The 20,486-nt window shown below is 48.9% G+C and overlaps 2 protein-coding genes across 7 annotated transcripts in view; one reads left to right on the top strand and one right to left on the bottom strand.

The window, feature by feature from the left end:
• The window catches only part of CBFA2T2 (CBFA2/RUNX1 partner transcriptional co-repressor 2), a 168,086-nt gene extending 162,036 nt beyond the window's left edge, over window positions 1-6,050 (top strand). For 5 of the 6 annotated variants that reach the window (XM_020998617.2, XM_020998620.2, XM_020998616.2 and 2 more), the window contains one exon: window positions 1,466-6,050. In XM_020998617.2, coding sequence (XP_020854276.1) covers window positions 1,466-1,750 — 285 coding nt within the window. In that variant the 3' untranslated portion in view covers window positions 1,751-6,050. The remainder of the gene's footprint in view (window positions 1-1,465) is intronic. The other variant, XR_002326847.2, reaches the window with a different exon arrangement.
• Window positions 6,051-10,070: 4,020 nt separating this feature from the next.
• The window catches only part of NECAB3 (N-terminal EF-hand calcium binding protein 3), a 32,705-nt gene continuing 22,289 nt past the window's right edge, over window positions 10,071-20,486 (bottom strand). Inside the window, exons 6-13 of the mRNA XM_020998851.2 lie at window positions 16,907-17,043; window positions 16,107-16,234; window positions 15,762-15,841; window positions 15,032-15,088; window positions 12,605-12,717; window positions 12,240-12,317; window positions 11,776-11,867; window positions 10,071-11,052 (exon numbers count right to left, since the gene is read on the bottom strand). Of these exons, the coding sequence (XP_020854510.1) occupies window positions 11,024-11,052; window positions 11,776-11,867; window positions 12,240-12,317; window positions 12,605-12,717; window positions 15,032-15,088; window positions 15,762-15,841; window positions 16,107-16,234; window positions 16,907-17,043 (714 nt within the window). The 3' untranslated portion in view covers window positions 10,071-11,023. The remainder of the gene's footprint in view (window positions 11,053-11,775; window positions 11,868-12,239; window positions 12,318-12,604; window positions 12,718-15,031; window positions 15,089-15,761; window positions 15,842-16,106; window positions 16,235-16,906; window positions 17,044-20,486) is intronic.

Raw genomic sequence — 20,486 nt, 5'->3', positions numbered from 1 at the left:
TGCAAAGTAAAGGGGATAGGATTAGATAATTCCTAAGGTCCTGTCTGACTGTTAAATCCATGCTCCTAAACATTCATGATGCAGAAAGTGGTGGGGTTTTTCTTTTTTTTTTTTTTTTTTAAGACAAGCTGAAATTAATTGGCATAGTTGATGAAATTCTGGACTTGGAGTCAGGCATGCCATGCCTGAGTTCAAATCCTCTCTCAGGTATTTAATAAGTCTGTGGTACTAGGCAAATCACTTAGCCTCTTTAAGACTCAATTTCCTCATCTCTAGTAGGAAATAGCTTCTTCCCTTCCTTGCAAACTTCAAGCGGAACCATCCTGGTGGAGCCCCACATTTGGCCCCATTCCCTGGGTTATTCCCAGCCAGTCACATTGGCCGGGTCACCAGCTGATGGGCTTCTCAGGATAAGGAGGGGTGTTCAGTTAAGGCAGAGTAGGGAGGGGGATTCAGTCACCTCATTCCCAGCACCATGAGAACAGCCCCACCTGCTTCATTAGCTTTGAGGCTTGACTTGGAACGTGTGCGACAGTCACAGACGGCACTCATAGAAAGCACACGATGGAGCACTACATGGCCCAGGTGCAGGGCCAAAAGGGAAGCAGACCCTGTGTCTCTGTGGGATTGACCACAGGGTCTAGACTACGTGGGCAACGCCTGCTGTGGAAGCCCTTTTCCAGGGATGAAGAGGGCAGCTTCTGTGTACCTTAGGGTCCTGGGAACATCACTGGGCCTCTGGGAGATTGAGTGCTTTGTCCAAGCTCACACAGCCAGGATGGGTGTGAGAAGCAGGACTGGAACCCAGCCCCGTCTTCTTGAATCCAAGGCTAGTTTTTTATCCACTAGACTATATTGCTTCAGACCCTCCCTTAATTAGAGTGAGCCCTAAGGAGATTTTTTTCCCTGTCCCATTATACTCACACCTGCTTTCAAAGTGACTAGTGTTACTTTTATTCTTCCCCAAACCCAGGTCCCATGGCCTCCACTTCCTGTGGTAGGATGAAGGTGCTATAGGGTTGACCCCCTTTCCACGCCCTGCTGACCCCTGCTGGGGCCAGTAGGGCTTCCCACAGGGTCCCGTAGGTGTTGGGGGCTCGTGGCTGCAGAAGCAGGTACACTTAGTTGTCAGAGTGTCTGTCTCATAAACAAGAGATCCTGGGTTCCCATCCCAGCCATGCCTGGGTTCCTCTAAGGCAGACAAGCATCTTTTCCAGTGCTTAGCTTTTGGCTGACCCATGGTAGGCTCTTAATAAATGTTTCTTGAATGACCATCCAGTGCCATCAGTACAGTTGGGGGGGGGGGCAGCCAGCGAGGCACCTGGAAAGAGCCCAGAGTCTAAGCTCATCTTCTTTTCTTTAGAAGAGCAAGATGTTTTCTCTGTCTAGCTTTTGGCTTTGCGAAAGGCTGTATTACCTCGATCTGCCCACCTTGACTCATGGAAATAAGCTTGCTGTCTTTCAGAGCTGCTGGAACTGTGGACGCAAAGCCAGTGAGACTTGCAGCGGTTGCAACATTGCTCGGTACTGTGGCTCCTTCTGCCAGCACAAGGACTGGGAGCGTCACCACCGCATCTGCGGCCAGGGGCCCCACAGTCAGAGCAAACCGCTTCTCCCCCCCAGCGGCCGCGTCTCCGTCACCAAAGCTGCCGACGGAGGGCTGAGCCCAGCCCTGGACAAGACCTCTGCGGCCACCTCACGGTCCTCCACCCCTGCCTCGGTGACGGCCATAGACACCAACGGACTCTGAGCGGGGTCAGTCGTCGGTTCCTTTGTGGTCACTTCGTTACCACCACAGCCGGCCCCTTGGGGTACCGCGAGAAGGCGGCGGTTTCAGTTGATACACGCACCTGTCAAACCATCGGCACATACCATCTCATCAGAGCAGGCAGCAGGGGACAGGGACAGCTACTTTCACTATCTGTCATGTTCCCCCAGGGGACAAGATGACCAGCAGCTTCCCCAGGGCTGATTGATGGCTTCTCCAAAGTCTTGCTGGCCAAACATGGCTTTACTGAGGCTTCCCACGTTTTCCTCTCGTGCAAGGGCCATCCAGCCGCCATGCATGGAGGTGTGACCGTTGCATCACTTTCTTCATTTCAGATCGCTGGCTCGAGCAGCCCCGGGCTCCAGCTTCCCCTTTCCTCGCCTCTCTCCAGAGCACCTTTGTTCCGGGCTTTCCATGGTTAGGCCCCTTCTCTGTCTTGCCTGGCCCACAGGCTCCCCAGAGCACTTTCTCTGTGGAATAGAATTGGTCACAGAACAACAATTCAGATCTGGAAGGAGCCTCAAAGTCCAGCTCCCCAAGCCTGTAGCTGAACAGGAAGCTACTCTACAGTATACCTGACCGGTGAACATAACAGCATTTGCTTTAAAGACATCTGGTGACGGGAACCCGCTACACACTGCTGGTCTAGGGCACGGTGTTCTCACCCTAATGCCTAGTCCCTGGCGGGCACCGAGAATCCCAGTTTGAGCGGCTGGGGAGAATGTGACTCCCAAAGCTACTTAACTCATTGAGCCACATTGTTGGGCTGGAGTCCAGAAATCCCAGGCCTGACGGGACCTTCCGCAAGGAGAAAAGCCACCACCCCTTGCACTCTGACCTGCTCCCAGAGCCCAGTGTAGGGTCGACTCAGACCTGGAGGGGGAGGAGGAGCTGAATGTTTTCATTAAATGCATTAGTTATGATTTCTGTGAATGGACGTATTCGTTATCCCTGCTCAGCTGGGGCCAGAGCCTCCCTCTCACTGGCTGCCAAGGTGCAGTTTGGGACCATGAGGAGGATATGTCCTGATCTTTAATTTGTTAGGGGCTATGCAGAGAACATCTTATCCACTGCATGGAAGATAATCCCATTTATACTTCTATAGAAACAGCTTTTTTTTTTTAAGAGTGAGCACAATAGAGGGAGAGAGAAATTGAATTTATTGTTGGCCCATTCTCTCCAAGCATGTTGGCCGAAACTATGACTATCACGTTTAGAACCTGCAGACCCAGATGTCCAGAGCTCCACGGACTGGAATATTAGCTGTATGTCCCAGGTCCCCAAGTTTCTTCCTGACACGCCGGCGAGTCTGGATGCGGTATTGCCTCAGTAGGCTGGCGTTAACGAAGCCTGGCACAGGGTAGCTGTGGGACCTGCTCGGCCACTCAAGTGAGGCCCTAGGTTTGGGTTTTGATTTTTTTTTTTTGGTTTGGTTTTTGTTTTATAAAGGAAGCATGTGCCACGTCCAGAAAGATTTCTCCAGCTTCTGTGCTTTCAGATACTTAAACCTCCATCATCTGTCTTGTTAACCATCCACAGGCTACATGGTGCTTTATCAGTCAGTCCAGTCCAGTGAGTATTTACTATTTGTCTCCTGGGTACTAGGCCTAGGACAACACAGACAAAATGGGGAAAAAGTGGTACTGACTCTCAAGAGGGGTTTCCAGCCTACTATTTAAAATGTTTTCCCTCCCACAGCTGCCCTGTTGATGCAAGAAATTTCCTCTGGGCTCCTCCAGCCCTGGGAGGTCTGAGGAACATCTTATGGAAAAGAGAGAGAAGCACCTTGTTACCAGCCAGCCTGCCATGGCTGCCTACCTGAAGTTGGGGCAGAGAGAGAGCTCTGAGCTCCCTAGGGAAATGTCCTTGGACCTACAAGCCTCTCGCCATTTACGAGTAGCTGAGCCTTGTTTCTTCTGGTGGGCTCAGCGGAACTTAGACCGATACATTCTCTTCCACGTGTGACCAGCATTACAGGGTCAATACAGGAGCACATAGTAAGGAACCTAAGAGGGCCCACCGTACACATCTTGTCTGTCGGACAGGATCGGTCAGCACGAGCTAGGGGAAGCATCTAGTAGATCAGCAGGGTCTCCTGCCCAGAAGACAAAGAAGGTTCCAAAGATTTACTCCTATCGCAGTGAGTAACCCAAGCCTGGACTGACATCTCCACAAAGAAGGGACAAGTGATACTTCATCCCCAAAGAGGAATGGATGAGAGAGGAGAGAGAAAAAAGTGTTTCACATCGAGAGCATCATTGAATCAGGTATACTTCACTTTAAGAAAGCCAAGCAATGATAAGTCCAAACTTAGAAAACAAAATAACCATTCACTTTCTGAAGGAAGTTGCTGTAAAATAACACTTGTATATTCAAGGGGCAAGTTATATTGGGTAAAAAAAAGGTATGGTTAGAGAAAAGATAATAAACCAAAAGGTAAACTACGTATGGGATAACAAGATTGCTTCCACTCTCAATTTCTGAATTTTGTAATGAACGTTAGTTCTCGTCCTTGCCTGTGAGAGGGAGGGCCATGCTGTTTGTCCTTCTCAGTGCATACATGGCTTCATCTGAATTTCAGCCAAGCCATCGTAGAGTATCCATGTGGAGACAATGGAGAGGCAGGGGCTAAGTAATAATAGCAAAGTTAAGCAGGCTCAGAGCTGGTTGAACAATCGGACTCAAGGAGCAAGAATTAATGGGTTCAAGTTAAGTGGTGAGAGAAGGGTCTCTAGTGATGGCCACAAGGCGCTGTCCTTGTTAACATTTTTATCAGTGGCTTTGGTAAAGGCCTTGTTTATATAATGTGAAGCCACCAAAAAGCTGAGAGGGGTAGCCAATGTGGGGGATTAAAAATTCCAATACAAAGATTTTCATTAGGTTTCAAAAGATAGGCTAAGCTTTGAAATTTAACAGGGACCAGTGAAAAATCTTAGATATTTAGGCTCCAAAAATCCATTACATAAATACAGAATTGGGAGTGTCTAGACCAGCAGCCGTTCAGGTGACAAAGACCAAGAAGCTTTAGGATGAACCAACAGTGTGTCATGGCTGGTTAAAGAAGCTATCACAATCTTGGGCTCCATGTCTAGAGGGGCAGTGCCTAGAATGAGGGCAGGGTCAGCCCTGCTGCCTGCCATCCTAGTCAAACACCGTTGGGAATATTGTTTCATTTGGGAACCATGTTGATAAGCTAGGGCATGTCAAGAACCGAGCAACTCAGAAGATGAGAGGACATGAAATCACATACTGTTGAAAGAACTGGGGATGTTTAGCCTGGGAAATGAGAAGACTGGTTGGGAGTAGGAGGTGGTACGTGATGAATGCCTTTTTTGTGGCTAAGGAAGAGGAATTGGAGGACTTCTTGGCCCCGAGGCCTGAATGAGGAGGCATAGATGGAAGTTACAGGGAAGAACATTTGAGGTCAATATAAAAAAAAAAAATGAGCAGCCATCCAAGAATGGAAGAATTGCCTTGCTTTGGATAGTGAGCTTCCAGTCACTGGAAGTATTCAAGTAGGCTAGATGCCCATCCATCGATTACTGTATGACCTCTCCGGTCTCTGCTTACTCTCTGATTCAGTGAAAGCAAAGACTTTACCCTAATGCCCATTTCCAAAGATGATGAAACTGATAAGGTGGGAGGAGTCAGGGAGGTTGACCAGGTGCTAGCGTGTTCCCCGTAAATGGTGCTCCCGTTGCTCCAAGAGGCCACTGCTAGACCCACATCCACCCCACGTGCCCTGTTGCATTGCAATGTATTTCTCAAACCAAATAGGTGTGCTTGTGTGTGTCTGTCCGTCTGACTCTCTCTCTCTCTCTCTCTGGGTGAAAACCCATCACAGCTGTGGGAAATGTGGAAAGGGTGAGGTCGGCAGCAGAGAAACAGCAAAAAGTGTTGTCATCCAAGAGGGCGCCCTTGGTCTCCTAGGGCCCCAGCCAGGGCAGGGATTGTCTTACACCCTGGCATTCCAAAGTTCTGGGGAGGCAACAGAAGTGGTTCCATGTCTGAGGCATGACAAGAATGTAAATAAATAAGAGGTGTGCCAACGGCCCCCAGTGGTGGTTCTTAAAAGAGGGTGATTGGGATAAAACCACACGACTGAGGAGAGGACAGTGGATTGTTTTCTATCTTCTTTGCCATGTAACCCAAATAGCCATTTTTTTTGTCGTTACTTAATTCCATGCATAACTTATTTAATGTCTTGTATAAAGGAACCAAAATTGTTAAATATGTATTTAGTTTGTTCTACTTTAAGTAGTCAATAAAAGGCTATATTCCTTTTCTGGCTCCAGGCTGTTTTGCGAAGGGAGGGGAGAAGCTCATTGGCTCCGCTGATCCGCCCCTCACCCCCTCCAAAGCCCTCCCTCTCCAGGCTGGCCCTGGAAGGCGAAAGCAGTGTGTCATGCTCCAGAGGGAGATGCCAAGGACACAGTGCCAGGCTCTGGCACAAGGCAGGGGCACAAACAGACTCATAGAGAAACTTCTCCCTCCCCCAGGCAGCCCAGAAGCAGGGTAGCAGCTTTTTTTCTCCTAGGTGACTCTTGTCCCACACACAACAGCCTGGCACAAACCTAGAGCCAGGACTAAATTCAGATCCCTTCTTCTGACATTTAATAGCTTTGTGACTGTGGGCTGGTGACTTAACCTCTCTCTAGGCCTCAGTTTCCTTATCTGTAAATTCAGTAATACTTGCTTCCTAGGGTCGTTGTGAATCTCAAATGAAATCACATATGCCAAGTTCTTTGTAAACTTTAAAGCACTACTATAAATTCATCAGTTATCACTGTGTGCAGAACACTGTACTAGGCACTGGTAGACAGCATTTAAGTAGGACATGGTCCCTGCCTTCATGGAGCTTACAGTAGAATTGAGGGGCAGACACAGTGCAGATCATAATACAGGGTGCCTCTGATGTCTTAGGGCAGGCTTAAGTTATAGAAGCTTAAAACCACTGAGACTTTGGGCTACTGTATACAGTGATACATGATAATATATCACTGTTAGAGAATTGCAAAGCAGAGTGAGAGAGAGGTCCAAAGGTGGGAGGTGGGATGTGTAAGGGAAGGTGATTACTTACCAGGGGCATCAGGAATGCCTTTTGTGGTGCAGGTGGCCATTGAGCTCATCTTTAAAAAATAGGCAGAAATTCATTCAACAAGCCGAGAGGGAATGATGTGGATAAACCACCAAGGCAGGAGAGCACAGGCTGGGCTGGGCTGGCAGGATATAACCCAGTTTGTCTGAAGTAGAGAATGTTATATAGAGGGGAGTAATAGGAAATCAGGCCAGAAAGGTAACATGCTGCCAGGTTATGGAGGGCTTTGAATGCCAGGCCGAGGAGTCTGAATTTTACTCTGTGCTCAATGGGGAGGCAGCAAAGGCTTTAGAGCAGAGGAAATCTTTGCATGAGGAATGTAGACCGCTTGCTGAGTTGATCCTTGGCCAGCACGAAGACAGAAATAGACAACATCTGGATACCTTCTCTGCCTTCTCCCCCACCACCCCCAATCCTCTCCTTGAGTGTTAACGCTTTTTCTTATCTGTAGGGTTGAAGTTGAGATGTAGGTGCAAAGATGGTGTGACTTTGCAGGAGCCAGCTGAGCTAAGGCCTCCCTCAGACCCCTCTCCCTGGGTATTCTGAGTTCTGCTTGTGATACAGTTGTTCCTTTTGTACGATTTCAGAGAGCTGGGAGAAACCTCAGAAATCATCTACAGGTGAGGGGACTGAGGCAGAGGCCTCACTGGGTCACACAGGTTCTGTAGCAGAGTGGGAATCCAAACCAAGGTATCGAATGTAAGTCTGGAGCTTTTTATGTACTAGGTTTCCTGTATCTGGAAAAAATCAACTCCAGGAATTAATTCTTTCCCCAGCACCTTCTACATAGGAAGGAGGAAAACTGGGCTCGTTCTCTGGGCCTTCCAGCCTGGTTTTGTGCTTCTGGTACTTAGAGAATTTTGGTGGGAGGATAAAGGGGTCCAGTGGGGAGCTGCTGCTGTGTGCTCCGCTCTGGTTCCAGATGTCAGAGCAACAGGGAGCATACAGTCCCCACAGGCTCCATCCCTCCCCCTCCCCATCCAACAAGTTCATATTCTGCTCTTTGGAGAGAAGGGATCTAAACATGGGAACTAGAGGACAGGCTGAGGCAGCAGGGGATGAGAGGGACAATAGAACATTCAGACACCCCTGAGGGATAGGAGAAAAGGGGGAAACGAGCTTCTTGAGCCCTTTATAGGGTCTGCACCCTGGGAGTTTATCTGAACCCTTGAACCTATGTCCTGTCCAGCCTCTCGGGAAAAATACATTGGAGATCTTAGCAGCCCCAAGGATGAGGAAGAGTGTTCAGGAAAAGCCTCTGGGGACTTAGAGGAACAGAGGTTCATTGTTTCTTTGGAGTCCAGTGGGCCAGGGCCAGGTTGGAGCATCCCCTGGTGGTCATGGGCCCTCACTACAGCTAGGAGGCTTCCTGGAGATGATAGTTCAGAACTGGAAAGGATCGAGTTCAAGGCCCTTCACCATAGAGGACATCCAGGCTCTGACCTCTGACCTATCCTCCACAGGGCTCCCAAAACACAGCACGCTGGACTCGACACAAGAAGCTGGACTAGATGACCTTAAAGGTGCGTTTCAGGTGATCTTCCAAAAGCACATGTCTTACCATTTCACTTGCCTGCCCAAAGAAGCCTCCATCCATCTCTCTTGCCTTTAGGATAAAATACAAGCTAACTCCCATGAAGCATCTCAAGCCCTACCCAGTTGAGTGCCAGCCTACCTTACCAGGATGATTGGGTATTTCTCTCATCTTTACACGTGTCCTTGTTCTTCATACACATAATATTCCATCTCCCTTCTCAGTGAATCCTCACCTCTGCCTCTCAAAATCCCCTAGCTTCCTTCAAAATTCAATTGAAAGGACACCACCTACAAAGCAGTCATCAGTGCCCCTGTCCCCAGAAATTATTTTACCTTGTAAATATTTTGTGGGATTACATGAGATAACAATTTGCAAAGCTTAAAAGTGTTATAGGAATATTAGCTATTATTGTAGGCTTATCTGAGTTTTATGTTACTTGTCACACCCCTCTGCCCCAATGGAATGTAACCATTTGGAGGGCAAAGACTGGACAGTGCCTAACATATAGTGGGCAATTAGTAAATGCTTGCTGAAGAAGTCCAGCCTTATTTTATAGATGAGTAAACTGAGGCCCCAAGAGTTAAAGTGACTTGTCCAAGGTCACACAAGTAACAAGCGACAAGCCCAGGTTTCCACCCCAGGTTCTTGGTCTCCAAATACAGGCCTTTTGTCTGCCTCTTACTGCTCAGTGAGTCCAGCACCCTCATTGCCTAGATGCTCCCACAACCTGGTAGGGGTGGCAGAACAGGGACTAGAACCCAGGCCTCTTGATTTCCAGCTTGAGAGCTTCATTCAGCTTTCTGCTTCAGGCACCATTATGGACTTAGCATCTTTTTTTTTTTGACTTGTTCTCTTCTGGATGCTGAGACTTTCACCCTGCCCAGCTGGAAGAGAAAGGATTATTCCTTTTAACAGCTGACTCTTTCGGGGCAGGTAGGTGACGTAGTGGATAGAGCTCCAGCCTTGGAGTCAGGAGAGACTGACGGGCTTCTTTGGCAGGCAAGTGAAATGTTTAGACATGTGCTTTTGGAAGATCTCCTGAAAGGGACGGGACCTGCAAGGTAATCTAGTCCAGTTCAAATCTGGCCTCAGACACTTGACACTTAATAGCTGTGTGACCCTGGGCAAGTCACTTAACCCCATTGCCTAGCCAAAATAAAAAATGAATTGACTCCTTCGCCTGTATTGATTCCACTGCCCTGACCAGCTATTGCCATCCCCGTTTCAGAAGTGATCCAGGTCCTTGCCTCCACAGCTGCCCCAGTCTTCAAGCTCTGTGGGTACATGACCAGGGTTTGCCCCAGTCCATGGGCATTCCATGGATAATCACTGAAGACACTGGCCACAAATGTTGTGCAAAGAAGGGGTCCTCTTCCCCTGCACCCCCACCCAGGCCCAGCCCCACAGGGGTGGCGTAAGGGCAGACAGCTGAAGTTGCCTCCCTGAGCCCGGCCTCTCCCAGGCAGTTGCTGACAAAGCTTCGGTTGTGCTGGAGAAAGGACCTGGATGATGTGCATCCTGGGGCCCTGAGATTCTAAACCAGCCCCTCCCTCTAGGCCCCCCAGCTGCAAGTTGGCTTTGGGACCCCCTCTGTGAATGAAATCAAGGTCAAGCTGGGGTGAGGCAGCGCCTCGATTCTGAAGCCTGGAAGAAAATGGAAGAGATGATAGGAAGTGAGACAGGAACCTTTATTGCAGGTGAAGTGGGAGCCAGCGTACAAGGTCATCACTGGGCTCCTATTCCAGGACTCAAGTCCTCAAATGTTACTGCTACTCATGCAGTTTCTTGTATCCTAAAGATAGCTGCATGTGGGTGGTACACGGACATGCAAAGTATATGCAAATTGCATGCAAATTAGAGCCCCTCCCCTCCCCATGGGGAGATGGAGCAGAGGCCTTGTTCATCCCTCCCCCTGCCACCGCTATGCACACACATACATATACTACACATATACACAGCAAGGCAGTTCCAGTTGCAGCCTGCGGGCAAAAGCCAGGCCTGTACCCTGACCGCCCCAGCAGATGTTACGTCATGGCCTGGTATGAGATGACCCAGTCCCCACCAAGGTCTTCAGTCACCCTTCTAAGCCCCGGGTAAAGCTATGGAGAGTCATCTTCTACCTCAGTGAAGGAGGCATCAAAACAGCCATAGCAACCTTATAAATCATCAAATTCAACCTTCTCCCCATTTTACAAATTGGGAAACTGAGGCCCACAGAAGGGAAATAACCAACCCAAGGTAACATGGCCAGATCTACAGCCCAAGACACCTACCTCCGATCCCTGAGCTCTCCTCTGCACCATGCTGCTGCTGAGAAATCCCCCCACCCCCATATAGGTAGTTGCTTGTGAAGTACGGAAACCCACCACCATGAGCAGCCTGGGAGCCAGGACAGATGGGATTGCTGTTCAGGGTGGCTCAGAGGAGGGCTTCCGAAAGGCAGCAGCTTGGGCTGGGAGACGCGCAGTCCCAGACAGTGGGCTCCTCCCACTCTCCAGCTCTGTGAAGCCCACACAGAGCCAACTGTCTAATCTCGGGTGAGTCCTGTAGGGCTCCTGGGATAAGGGGCAACGTCGGGCTGAAGCAACCTTCGTCCTAAGACCAGGGGTTGGCCCAGGGTTCAGTTATTGTTCATGATCCACCAGGAGGCTGGAAAAGGAAAGTTGGGGTCAGATCCCATCTTCCCGGGTCCCCCTGCTGAGTTCCCACTTGGTGCCAAAGCACCAAGGCAGCTGAATTTAGAGTTGGGGTCAGGGTCAGACGAGGCAGCATTCTGGGAGAGAAGGGGGTCCCACCCGAGAAACAGCCAACAGCATCCTGAACTCAGAACCTTCCCGTTGTCCTGGCCCTTCCCTCTCCCTCATTCTAAAGGCCGTGTTGATTCTAAAGTAGAATCTCTCCCAAGTTCTTTCCTGTCCTCCTCAGGTCTCTCGTGTACTAGCGTTAGTAGCCCTGCCTCCACTGTTTTCTCTCATCAGTGCCATGCATGCCCCTGCTCAGTAGCTGTGATAGACCCCTTAGGATAAGAAGAGCCTTGAGATCTAGTGCTAACTCTGCTCCTAACTGCCTGCGACCTTGAACGATTCCTTCCCTTCTCTATTTTCCCTTCCCTTTTCCCATTAGTAACATGGCGGAAGGAGGCATTAGATGATCTCTCAGAGCTTTCTAGCTCTAAGTTTCTATGACTCTATAAGAAATACCAAACTCCTGATGCTGGCATTCAAGGCCCTCCACAATCTGATCCCACCTGACCCCTCCCTCTCCTGTCTTACTTTACACTGTTCCCTTCCATATAGTCTATGTACTGGGGATATTGGGGGTAACATGCAAAGGTCTGGGATTGAGAATTAGGGGGACAGGGAACTGTCTCACCTGGAAAGAGCATGGTGGTCAGGACCTCTGGGGTCTGCAGGTGGTCAATGAGAATTCTCTGGAAGGCCTTGGAATAGCTTGTCTGTGAGTGACTGGAACATTGAGGAATGTGCAGCCAGAGCAATAAGGAGGAACATGGGTTAGGTGGTTTTATCCGGTCCTACCAGCCCAAGATTGGACCACAAGCCCTGCACCTCCGCCCCAAAAAAGATGAATCATGGGATCACAGACCTAGAGTCAGATGGAACATCAAAGGACATCTAGTCCAACTCCCCATGTTACAGATGAAGAAACTGAGACCCAGGGAGATTAAGTGACTTGCCCAAGGTCACACGGATAGTATAATTGTTCTCCAGGGACCCCAAGTCCAGAGCCAATGTTCTTTCCGTTCGTTGTGCCTTCCTGCCTCCCTGAGGGCATGGAGAAGGTCCCCTTCACCTCCCTCCAGCCCCATGAACGCTCACCTTTTCCAGGAGGCCTCGTCCTTCCAGAACTCAAACAGAATGAAAGTGGCTTCACCCAGCAGCTTCTGCGCTGACACGCTGGAAGGGACCAAACTATGCATGCACAGGCAGACAAACAGCCGGGCCGTGGAGGCTGTCACTTCTCCCAGAATCCTCTCCCTCGGTCGGCTCAGGGCCCCAGCAGCAGCAGCTGATGGACAGCTACCGCCTAGCTCCAAACTTCCCTAATAACTCTCTCGCTTCATCTCACTCTGGCCCTGGGAGGTCACTGAGTCTGAAGGACTCCCTCCCATGCCGCCCCGGCCCTAATCTCAGGCTTCCCAGACCACGCCTGTCTGCCCTCAGCTCAGGCCGGGAGGACTCACTGTAGGCAGCTGCTCTGGGCACTCGTGAAGTCTGTATAGCAGCAGAGGGCACGTTGGAAATCCTGCAAGGCATCGTTCGTCACCGAGATCTGCCTCTGTGCCACCAGGATGTGCTGTCAAGAGAGGAAAAGGCACGGTCCAGAGAAACAAGTCACTTCTGAAGGAGGACTATCCGGCCAGGCCAGGGGCGCGGAAGGGAGGGGATGTCAATCCCCTCCAGTAGAGAAGAGCATTGAGACAGCCCAGGCCTGTGTCTGAAAGAATGCACAGGTCAGGGAGGCTGGACCATAAAGAACAATAATGAAGCCAAACCAGTAGGTGAGGCAAGGGTGATAATGAGAAGAGGGTAGTGTAGAGTAGGAGCAAAGATTAGAAGATATTCCAACTATGGAGTGCGCTTATGCCAGGAGAAGGGGATGGCCTGTCCCCCAGAGAATCCATCCCACATTCCCACAGGGGTTGAGTAGAGGACACTCTCTAGGAGAGGAGTGCCAGGGCAACAGGACCTTGGTGGAGGGTGGGGTGGCCCAGGACTGGTTGAGATAACAGGGCCTAACAGTACAGGTTTCCAGAGGAGCTCAAAGTACAAGGTATGGTCTGAATCACAATGGGGAAAAAGTATGCCCCCCTTACTCCATTTTCAGTGCCCTGAGACAAAGCCCTATTGCCCCACCCTAGTTATAACTCTTAAAGGAGCCAGTCCCTCCAACTTTACTCAGGAATGAGGTAGAGGAGCACAGCCTGTTAAAAAAAAATGCAAGAAGTGGGAGGCAGTGGCAAAGTGCCCTGGACTTGGGGGTCAGAAGAAATGGATTTGAGTTCTGGCTCTGACATCAACTAAACTTATAATAATAATATAATAGCTAACATTTATATTGCATCTGCTGTGTGCCAGGCACCGTGCTAAGCACTTTACAATTATTATTTCATTTGATCCTCACAACAACCCTGGGAAGTAATTGCTATTATTATCCCAATTTACATTTGAGGAAACTGAGGAAAACAGAGGTGAATTGACTTGCCCAGAGTCACATAGCTATTAAGTGTCTAAGGCTGGATTTGAACTCAGGTCTTCCTGAGTCCAGTCCTGGTTCTCTGTCCCTTGTTCTTGTTAAGTGACTGATTCGTGGGTGGGACTTGTGTCCAAGAGGGTCCTAGGGAAGCAGAGGCTTAGAAACACACAGCCCTGTAGGGACGGCCTGAAATGAGGGAGGGTGCCCCAGTGTAGGGAGGGACCTCTGAGAAAGAAGCCCCAGGGTGCCAGGTTAGTAGTTGACTGAAACAGGGGTAAAGAAGGGAATTCTGGTGCAGAAACTCCCTCCACTCATGCAAATCAGCATCTCATCCCAACTTTAAGAGCTTCTGAAGTACTTCAAGGTTAAGGGTCAGACAAAGTCAGCCTCACGTCAAGGCTCTCCCTTTATCCTCCCTTCCTGGGCACATAGTAGCCTTCTTTACTCTGAAAGGATTTAGAGCTGGAAGGAAGCCTACACACTGTCCATTCATAGGATCACAGAACCATAAAATCCTACATCTAGAGCTGTGTATGTCAGGAACCACATAGTTCTACCTCCTTATTGTACAAATGGGCAGGCTGATGGGGGAGAAGGGGTTGGTCAAAGTTCACATGGCTAGGAAATGGTAGAACTTGAACCCGTGTTCTCTGACTCCAAATGCAGCGCCCCACAATGCCTCACAACACCAATATGTTGTAATCAGAAAGGCCTGCGGATACCTATCAGGGCTTTCTACTACTCGAAGCCTTTTTATATCAGTTATTTCATTACATCCTGATAATAGCCCTAGGAGGTAGATGCTGAAAGAATTGTCATGTATTTTATATGTGGTTTGTAAATGGCACACAGTTGGTGATTAATAAAGGCTTGATTCATTGAATGGGGAAATCACTTGTCCAGGATCCATCAGAAAGTAAGTGGCAGAGCCAGGACTTCTGATTCGCAGCTCTGTACCCTGAGGAAATCCTTGGAGAGGACCTTCTCCGTCATGAATAAATTGGAGTTGGACTGGAGAACCATGGAGGTCCCTTCCAGTTCTGTGATTCTGTGAGTCAAGCAGTGGGAATCCTGAGATGGAGTCTCAATAATGCAGCTAGGTGGTGCAGTGGATAGAGCACTGGCCCTGGATTCAGGAGGACCTAAGTTTAAATGCGGCCTCAGACACATAACACTAGTTGTGTGACCCTGGGCAAGTCACTTAACCCATTGCCCAGCCCAAAACGAGATTTAGATTGGGACATGGGGCTAACTACTCACATAGCTGTATGACCTGATTGAACATCAAGCCATTCCTAAGACTGCCACCTATACCTGTGGACCAGGGGCCTCTGGAAGCATGAAGAGCCTCAGTCTCTATACCCACCCAGATACTGCATACTGGGATGTAGGAACGGCTCCTTGAAGTACTCACCGAGTCAGCTGCTTTGCAAACTGTGGCTTCTGTTAAGGGCTCCAGCCTCAGGGTGTGCTAAGGAGAGAGGTGATGGGAAGCTGGGTTGAGGCTGGAAGAGGTGTAGGGACCAAAAGACAGAGGAGGTAGGTATCTGAAGGAACTAAAGAAGAGATGATGGGTCTGGGATCGGGGGAGGGAGGGAAGATACATGATAGCTACGTACAAGTATATGAAGAGCTTAAGGCTTAGAATTGTTCTTGACCCTGAATAAAGAGCCAAGGGTGGGTGGAAGGGTAGATAAGTTGAGGAAGCTACTGAGAGCCAGAGTTCAAGGCAATATAAGGGGGAAAAAATTTTTTTTAATGGATCTATCCAAAAAGAAAAGGTACTGCCTTGGAAAGTAAGTGAATTCTCCTTCACTTGAGGCCTTCGAGGAGATGAGGGATGATTATCCACTTAGGGGATCCTGTGAAGAAGGGATTCCTGCCCATATACAGGAAAGACTGATGCCCCTTCTGGTTCTGGGGTTCTCTGCCTTTGGGATGGTGGGCAGACCCTGCCACCTTTCTGGGACTTCTCTTTGGGTCTCCTGCCTGGCTTCCTGCCAGCTTCCTGAGTAGGCTTATGCCAGGCCTTCTTAGCTGCCTCTGGAATGCAGGTAGAGAGGGGAAAGGATGCCTTTCACTCAGAAGAGCAGAGCTGGGAACAGTGGGGCCTGGAGCTGAGCCAGACCCTAGGGGCCATGTACCTTACATTCCAACTGGTCTATGAGCTGCTGTAATCGATTCACTTGCACCGTCCACTGACTGTCAGAATCCACACATTGCCCTGCATATGCCAAGGAGATGGAAGAGGGACTTTGAAGGCCTGGCCTCCCGCCCCTCCCAGGTAATCTTTCCCCCCCCCCAATCCCCTGCTTCTTCTTCTAAGCTGGCCCCCTTCTCCCTCAGGCTGAGGGACCCGGGAGGTAGCATAGACCTGCACCCTCTGGCTTAACACAAGACCTGAGATACTTTAAGGGAGAGGGAAGAGGCCCGAGAAAGGAACCTCACCAGTGTGTGCTGAGGAGGCTATAGCTCCGAGGCCCACCCACCTGTGTTCAGAATTCCATAATCTGGGGTGCTTGGTGAGAGGCAGATGTTCCGCGTGGCCCGGCGCCCAGACCTCCTGCCAGCCCGAGGCCGACCTGACTCTTCCGCTTTCTGCACGGGCACATCCATCCTGCAGGGAATAGGCTTAAGACCCAGATGTCTGAGTCCTCCGCTGCTCCCTAGCCCTGGAGACTGGCTCATGGACCCAAAGGATAGCAGCTGCCAATGCAAGGTGGTCCTCAGGGCCCCCCAGCTCCCCAGACCCTGAGCTTCCCAGGGACATCCCTTACCCTCCCACTGGGGACCTATCTCTTTCTCAGAAAATTGCAATCTCTCTGCCCCACTCTCATCATAAAATCACAAGATTTGGAACTATTGAAGATCTTAGAGATCAGCTAACACAACCCCCTTCATTTTAGGGGTGGGGATTTTTTGGAGGCAATCGGAGTTAAGTGACTTGCCCAGAGTCACACAGCTAGTGAGTGTTGTGTCTGAGGCTGGATTTGAACTCAGGTCCTCCTGACTCCAGAGACAGTGCTCTATCCACTGCACCACCTAGCTGCACGTCCCCCCTTTATTTTAGAGATAAAGAAAGTAAGGTACAAAGAGCTTAAGTGATTTGCCCAGGGAAGTATGAAACTGAAATTTGAAACCAAGCCTTCTATCTACAAACTCAAGGTTCTTTCACTGGCTCAGCTGCCTCTTCCTTTTCTCCTTTGTCTCTGCTGCCCTCTTGGACGCCCCCCCTTTTCCGGCACTGCCCAACCCCCATCTCTGTATCGGGCCCTCTTCCCATACGTACCGAGAGCCACTCATCTGGCCCTGAAGTGTGTCCGAGGCTCCCTCCAGGGAGCCCTGCAGGGCCTGCAGCTGATCGACTGTCTCTCGAAGGAGGAATCGCATTACAAACTGGTCCACTTTGGATGCATGGTCATACTCCTGGGAGGGGGGAGGGGACAGGGGAGCGTGGCAGTGACCAGGAATGCCCCCCCCAGAAACCTAGCTAACCACGTGTAAGTGTGCGCACACACACACACACACACACACACACACACACACACTCCAATCAGCAGGGCTGTTCCCTGCCTCAGGGCTGAAATAATAAAAATAACTCCCATTTCTATAGTGTTTTGAGGTTCACAAAGCTAAATTAGTTAATACAAATAATATTATCCCCATTTTACAGAGGAGAAAATTAAGTACCAGAGAGAAGAGAATCATAGCCACGGGGGCAGAGCTTGAGTCCTGGCTGTTACAGTGAAGAAGTCACTTAACTCCCTAAACAGAGGAATGCATTGTGTGCACTATTAAGCAAGGTATCATCTATATAGGAGCCATCATTACGATAGGCTATAAAACACACCTAAGCGAATCGCTTTATTTTACAAATGAAGAAACTGAGGCGGGGGTGGGGGGGGGGGTTGGTTTGCCAAATGCTTTGACCAATGTCATGCAGCTAATGGCAGAGCCAGGATTTCATTCCAAGCTTCCTGCTTCCAAGTCAGTGCTCTGCCCATTAAACCTCTCTGTCTCCCCTAGTGAACTTCAGTCTGTGGATTTCTGTGGGCCACACACCCAGCCTGGGTAAACCTGTACCAGCAGGGTTAGCTTGAACATCTCAGGCTTGGCTGTCTCCATCAGGTGGGCAGCAAAGAGGCAACAGAGAGTCTGAGGATCACTCAGGTATGGGGCAGAACAGAGGGGGCTGGGCCTTTCATAGCCGGAGGAGGACCACACACAGCTGGCACTGGGCGGACGGGGGTCATTTAAGCCCGCAGAGACCGCCAGCCTCCCTCAGGGGTGTCCTGCTGAGCAGTGAGACAGCAGCAGCAGAAGTAGCCCTGTAAAAAGGTCAGAGCTGCTGAGAGCAGCAGGGGGCCCCGGAAGGCCCCAGAAATGCAGCAGATGAGAAATTAAATCCTCCCATTCCCCACCCCCAAGGAAAGGAGACACTAGAGGATGGGAGGGAGGGTAGGGAAGGGAAGCAAAACTAGGTGTGAGAAAGGCTATGGCAGATGAAATCTGCAGGGGATGAGAGGGCAGATGGGATCAGACCCTAGGATTCTGGGCTGTCTCTCCCCAGCTTCCCCCCCTGTGATGCCAGAGGGGACACACTCCAGGGAAAGGACTTCAGCCCTTATCTCCAACCCCTAAGCCTCTGCAGTATACCAGTTGTCTCTCCTTTGTCTTCCTTATGCCCCAGCCCTCCCTGGACTCTATATCCTCCTCCATCATGGCCTAGAACCTCCCTAGAACCTCCCAATCCCCTCCCCCACAGTGTTCAAGGCCTCCTCTGCCCCTTCATGGATGGGAAAACCTGACTTCCCTGCCTTCTCTCTGGCCAGGGTTGCAGCATACAGACCCATCTCTCCCCATGTAGGCACATATGTATAACATGTACACATATACCCCAGACGCAGCTAATCTCACCCTGCATGGGTTCACACTTACACAATTTTTCCACACACAGTTACACATATGTGCAAACACACCAATCTCTCCACCCCCAATATACTCAACACACTTCAAACACATATAGCATGTCTATTTACATAGACACCCTAAATTCACAGCCCAATCTCTCCACATGTACAAACACGAGCGCACATACCCCAGACATTATCTCCCCATACACACCCTTGCACATGCATACATATACCCATACCCTGACATTATCATCCTATACCGCATCTCTCCTCCTTTTCATTGCCAGACTCCCAGGGGGGAAAAAAAAAAAAGCATTTACACTTGTTACATCTTCCCCTCTCACTCACTAGTTTTCTAGTTTTCTGCCCCACTGAAACTGCTCTCTCCAGTTGCCCAGTGATCTCTTAATTGCTAAATCCAATGGGTTCTTTTCAGTCTGCGTCCTTCTTGACCTGTCTCTGCAGCATCTGACTCTGTGGATAAATTAATACCTCTCACTTCTAGATAATTTCTCTTGACTCAGCTGTCACGACACTACTGTCTTTTGGTTCGCTTCTTACCTGTCTAACTTCTCTACCCCCTTTGCTGGCTCATCATCTCCCATGCACTCAGAGGAGATGTCCCCTAGGGCTCTGTCCTGAGCCCTCCTCAGTTCTCTGTCTGTAGTGTCTCTCAGTGACCTCATCAGCTTCCATGGGTTCAATTATCATCTCTATCTAGATGACACCCAGATCTCTATATCCAGCTCTAATATCTCTCATAAACTCCAACCCCACATCACGAACTGCCTACTAAAAAGGCCCTCCTGGATGGCAAGTTGGTGTCTGAATTTCAACATGTCCAAAATGGGGCTCATTAACTTCTCCCTTAAATCTGCCCCTCTTCCAAACTTCCCCATTTGTATTGAGGTCACCATCATCCTTCCAGTCCCTGAGGTCTGTAACCTCAGAGTCATCTTCAACTTATCCTTCTCCCTCAACCATCATATCTAATCAATTATCAGTTCTCTTACCACAAACTATTTCATATCTGTCCCCTTCTCTCCACAACACCTAGTTTGGGCCCTTACTACCTCTTGTGTGAACTATTTCAGTGGCCTCCTAGATGATGTCTCTACTTCCAGTCTCTCTCCTCTCTGATCAGTCATTTGAACATTTGCCAAAATAATCTTCCTAATAGGAGAGATGGTAGAGTAGCAGGAAGTAGAGACAAGCTCCATCCAACATATCACCCCCACAAAGTCTTGAATTAATAGTAATATTAAACAAATGCTCTAAATGGCAGAGCATCTAAATATTCAAAGGAAAAGTAAATGAGTTATGAGGAGAAATAGACAGTAAGACTATAATAGTGAGGAATCTCAATTTATGCCACTCAGACCTAGGTAAATCTAACCAAAAAAATAACTGAAAGACCTGAATAGAATTCTGCAAAAGTTAGATATCAAGGAATATACATATTTCACAGCTGTGTATACCACCTTCACAAAAATCGGCCATATATTAGGGTGTAAAAACCTGATAAATTCAGAGAAGCAAAAATCTTAAACACCTTTTTATAGATCACAGAGCAAAAAAAAATTATTTTCAATAAAGAGACATTGAAGAATTAATTAAAATTAATTGGAGACTAAATAACAGTCTCAAGAATGGGGGGGGTCAAAGAACTAATAATGGAAACAATAATTTTATTAAAGATAATAACAATAAGACAACATACCAAAATTTGGGGGATGTAGTCAAAAGAGTCCTTAGCAGAATCATATCTCTAAACATTTTCATCAATAAAAGAGCAAATTAAGAAATTGGGCATGCAACTAAATAAACTAAAAAAATCAACAAATCAAAAAAACTCAACTAAATACCAAAATATAAATCCTATAAATCAAAGAAGAGACCAACAAAATTGAAAACAACCCAATGAATGAATAAGCAAAATTAGGAGCTTTTAAAAAA

The sequence above is a fragment of the Phascolarctos cinereus genome, unplaced genomic scaffold (genome assembly GCF_003287225.1).
Source record: "Phascolarctos cinereus isolate Bilbo 61053 unplaced genomic scaffold, phaCin_HiC Scaffold_2;HRSCAF=192, whole genome shotgun sequence".
Lineage (NCBI taxonomy): Eukaryota > Metazoa > Chordata > Mammalia > Diprotodontia > Phascolarctidae > Phascolarctos > Phascolarctos cinereus.
This window is presented reverse-complemented; position numbering and strand designations above follow the sequence as displayed.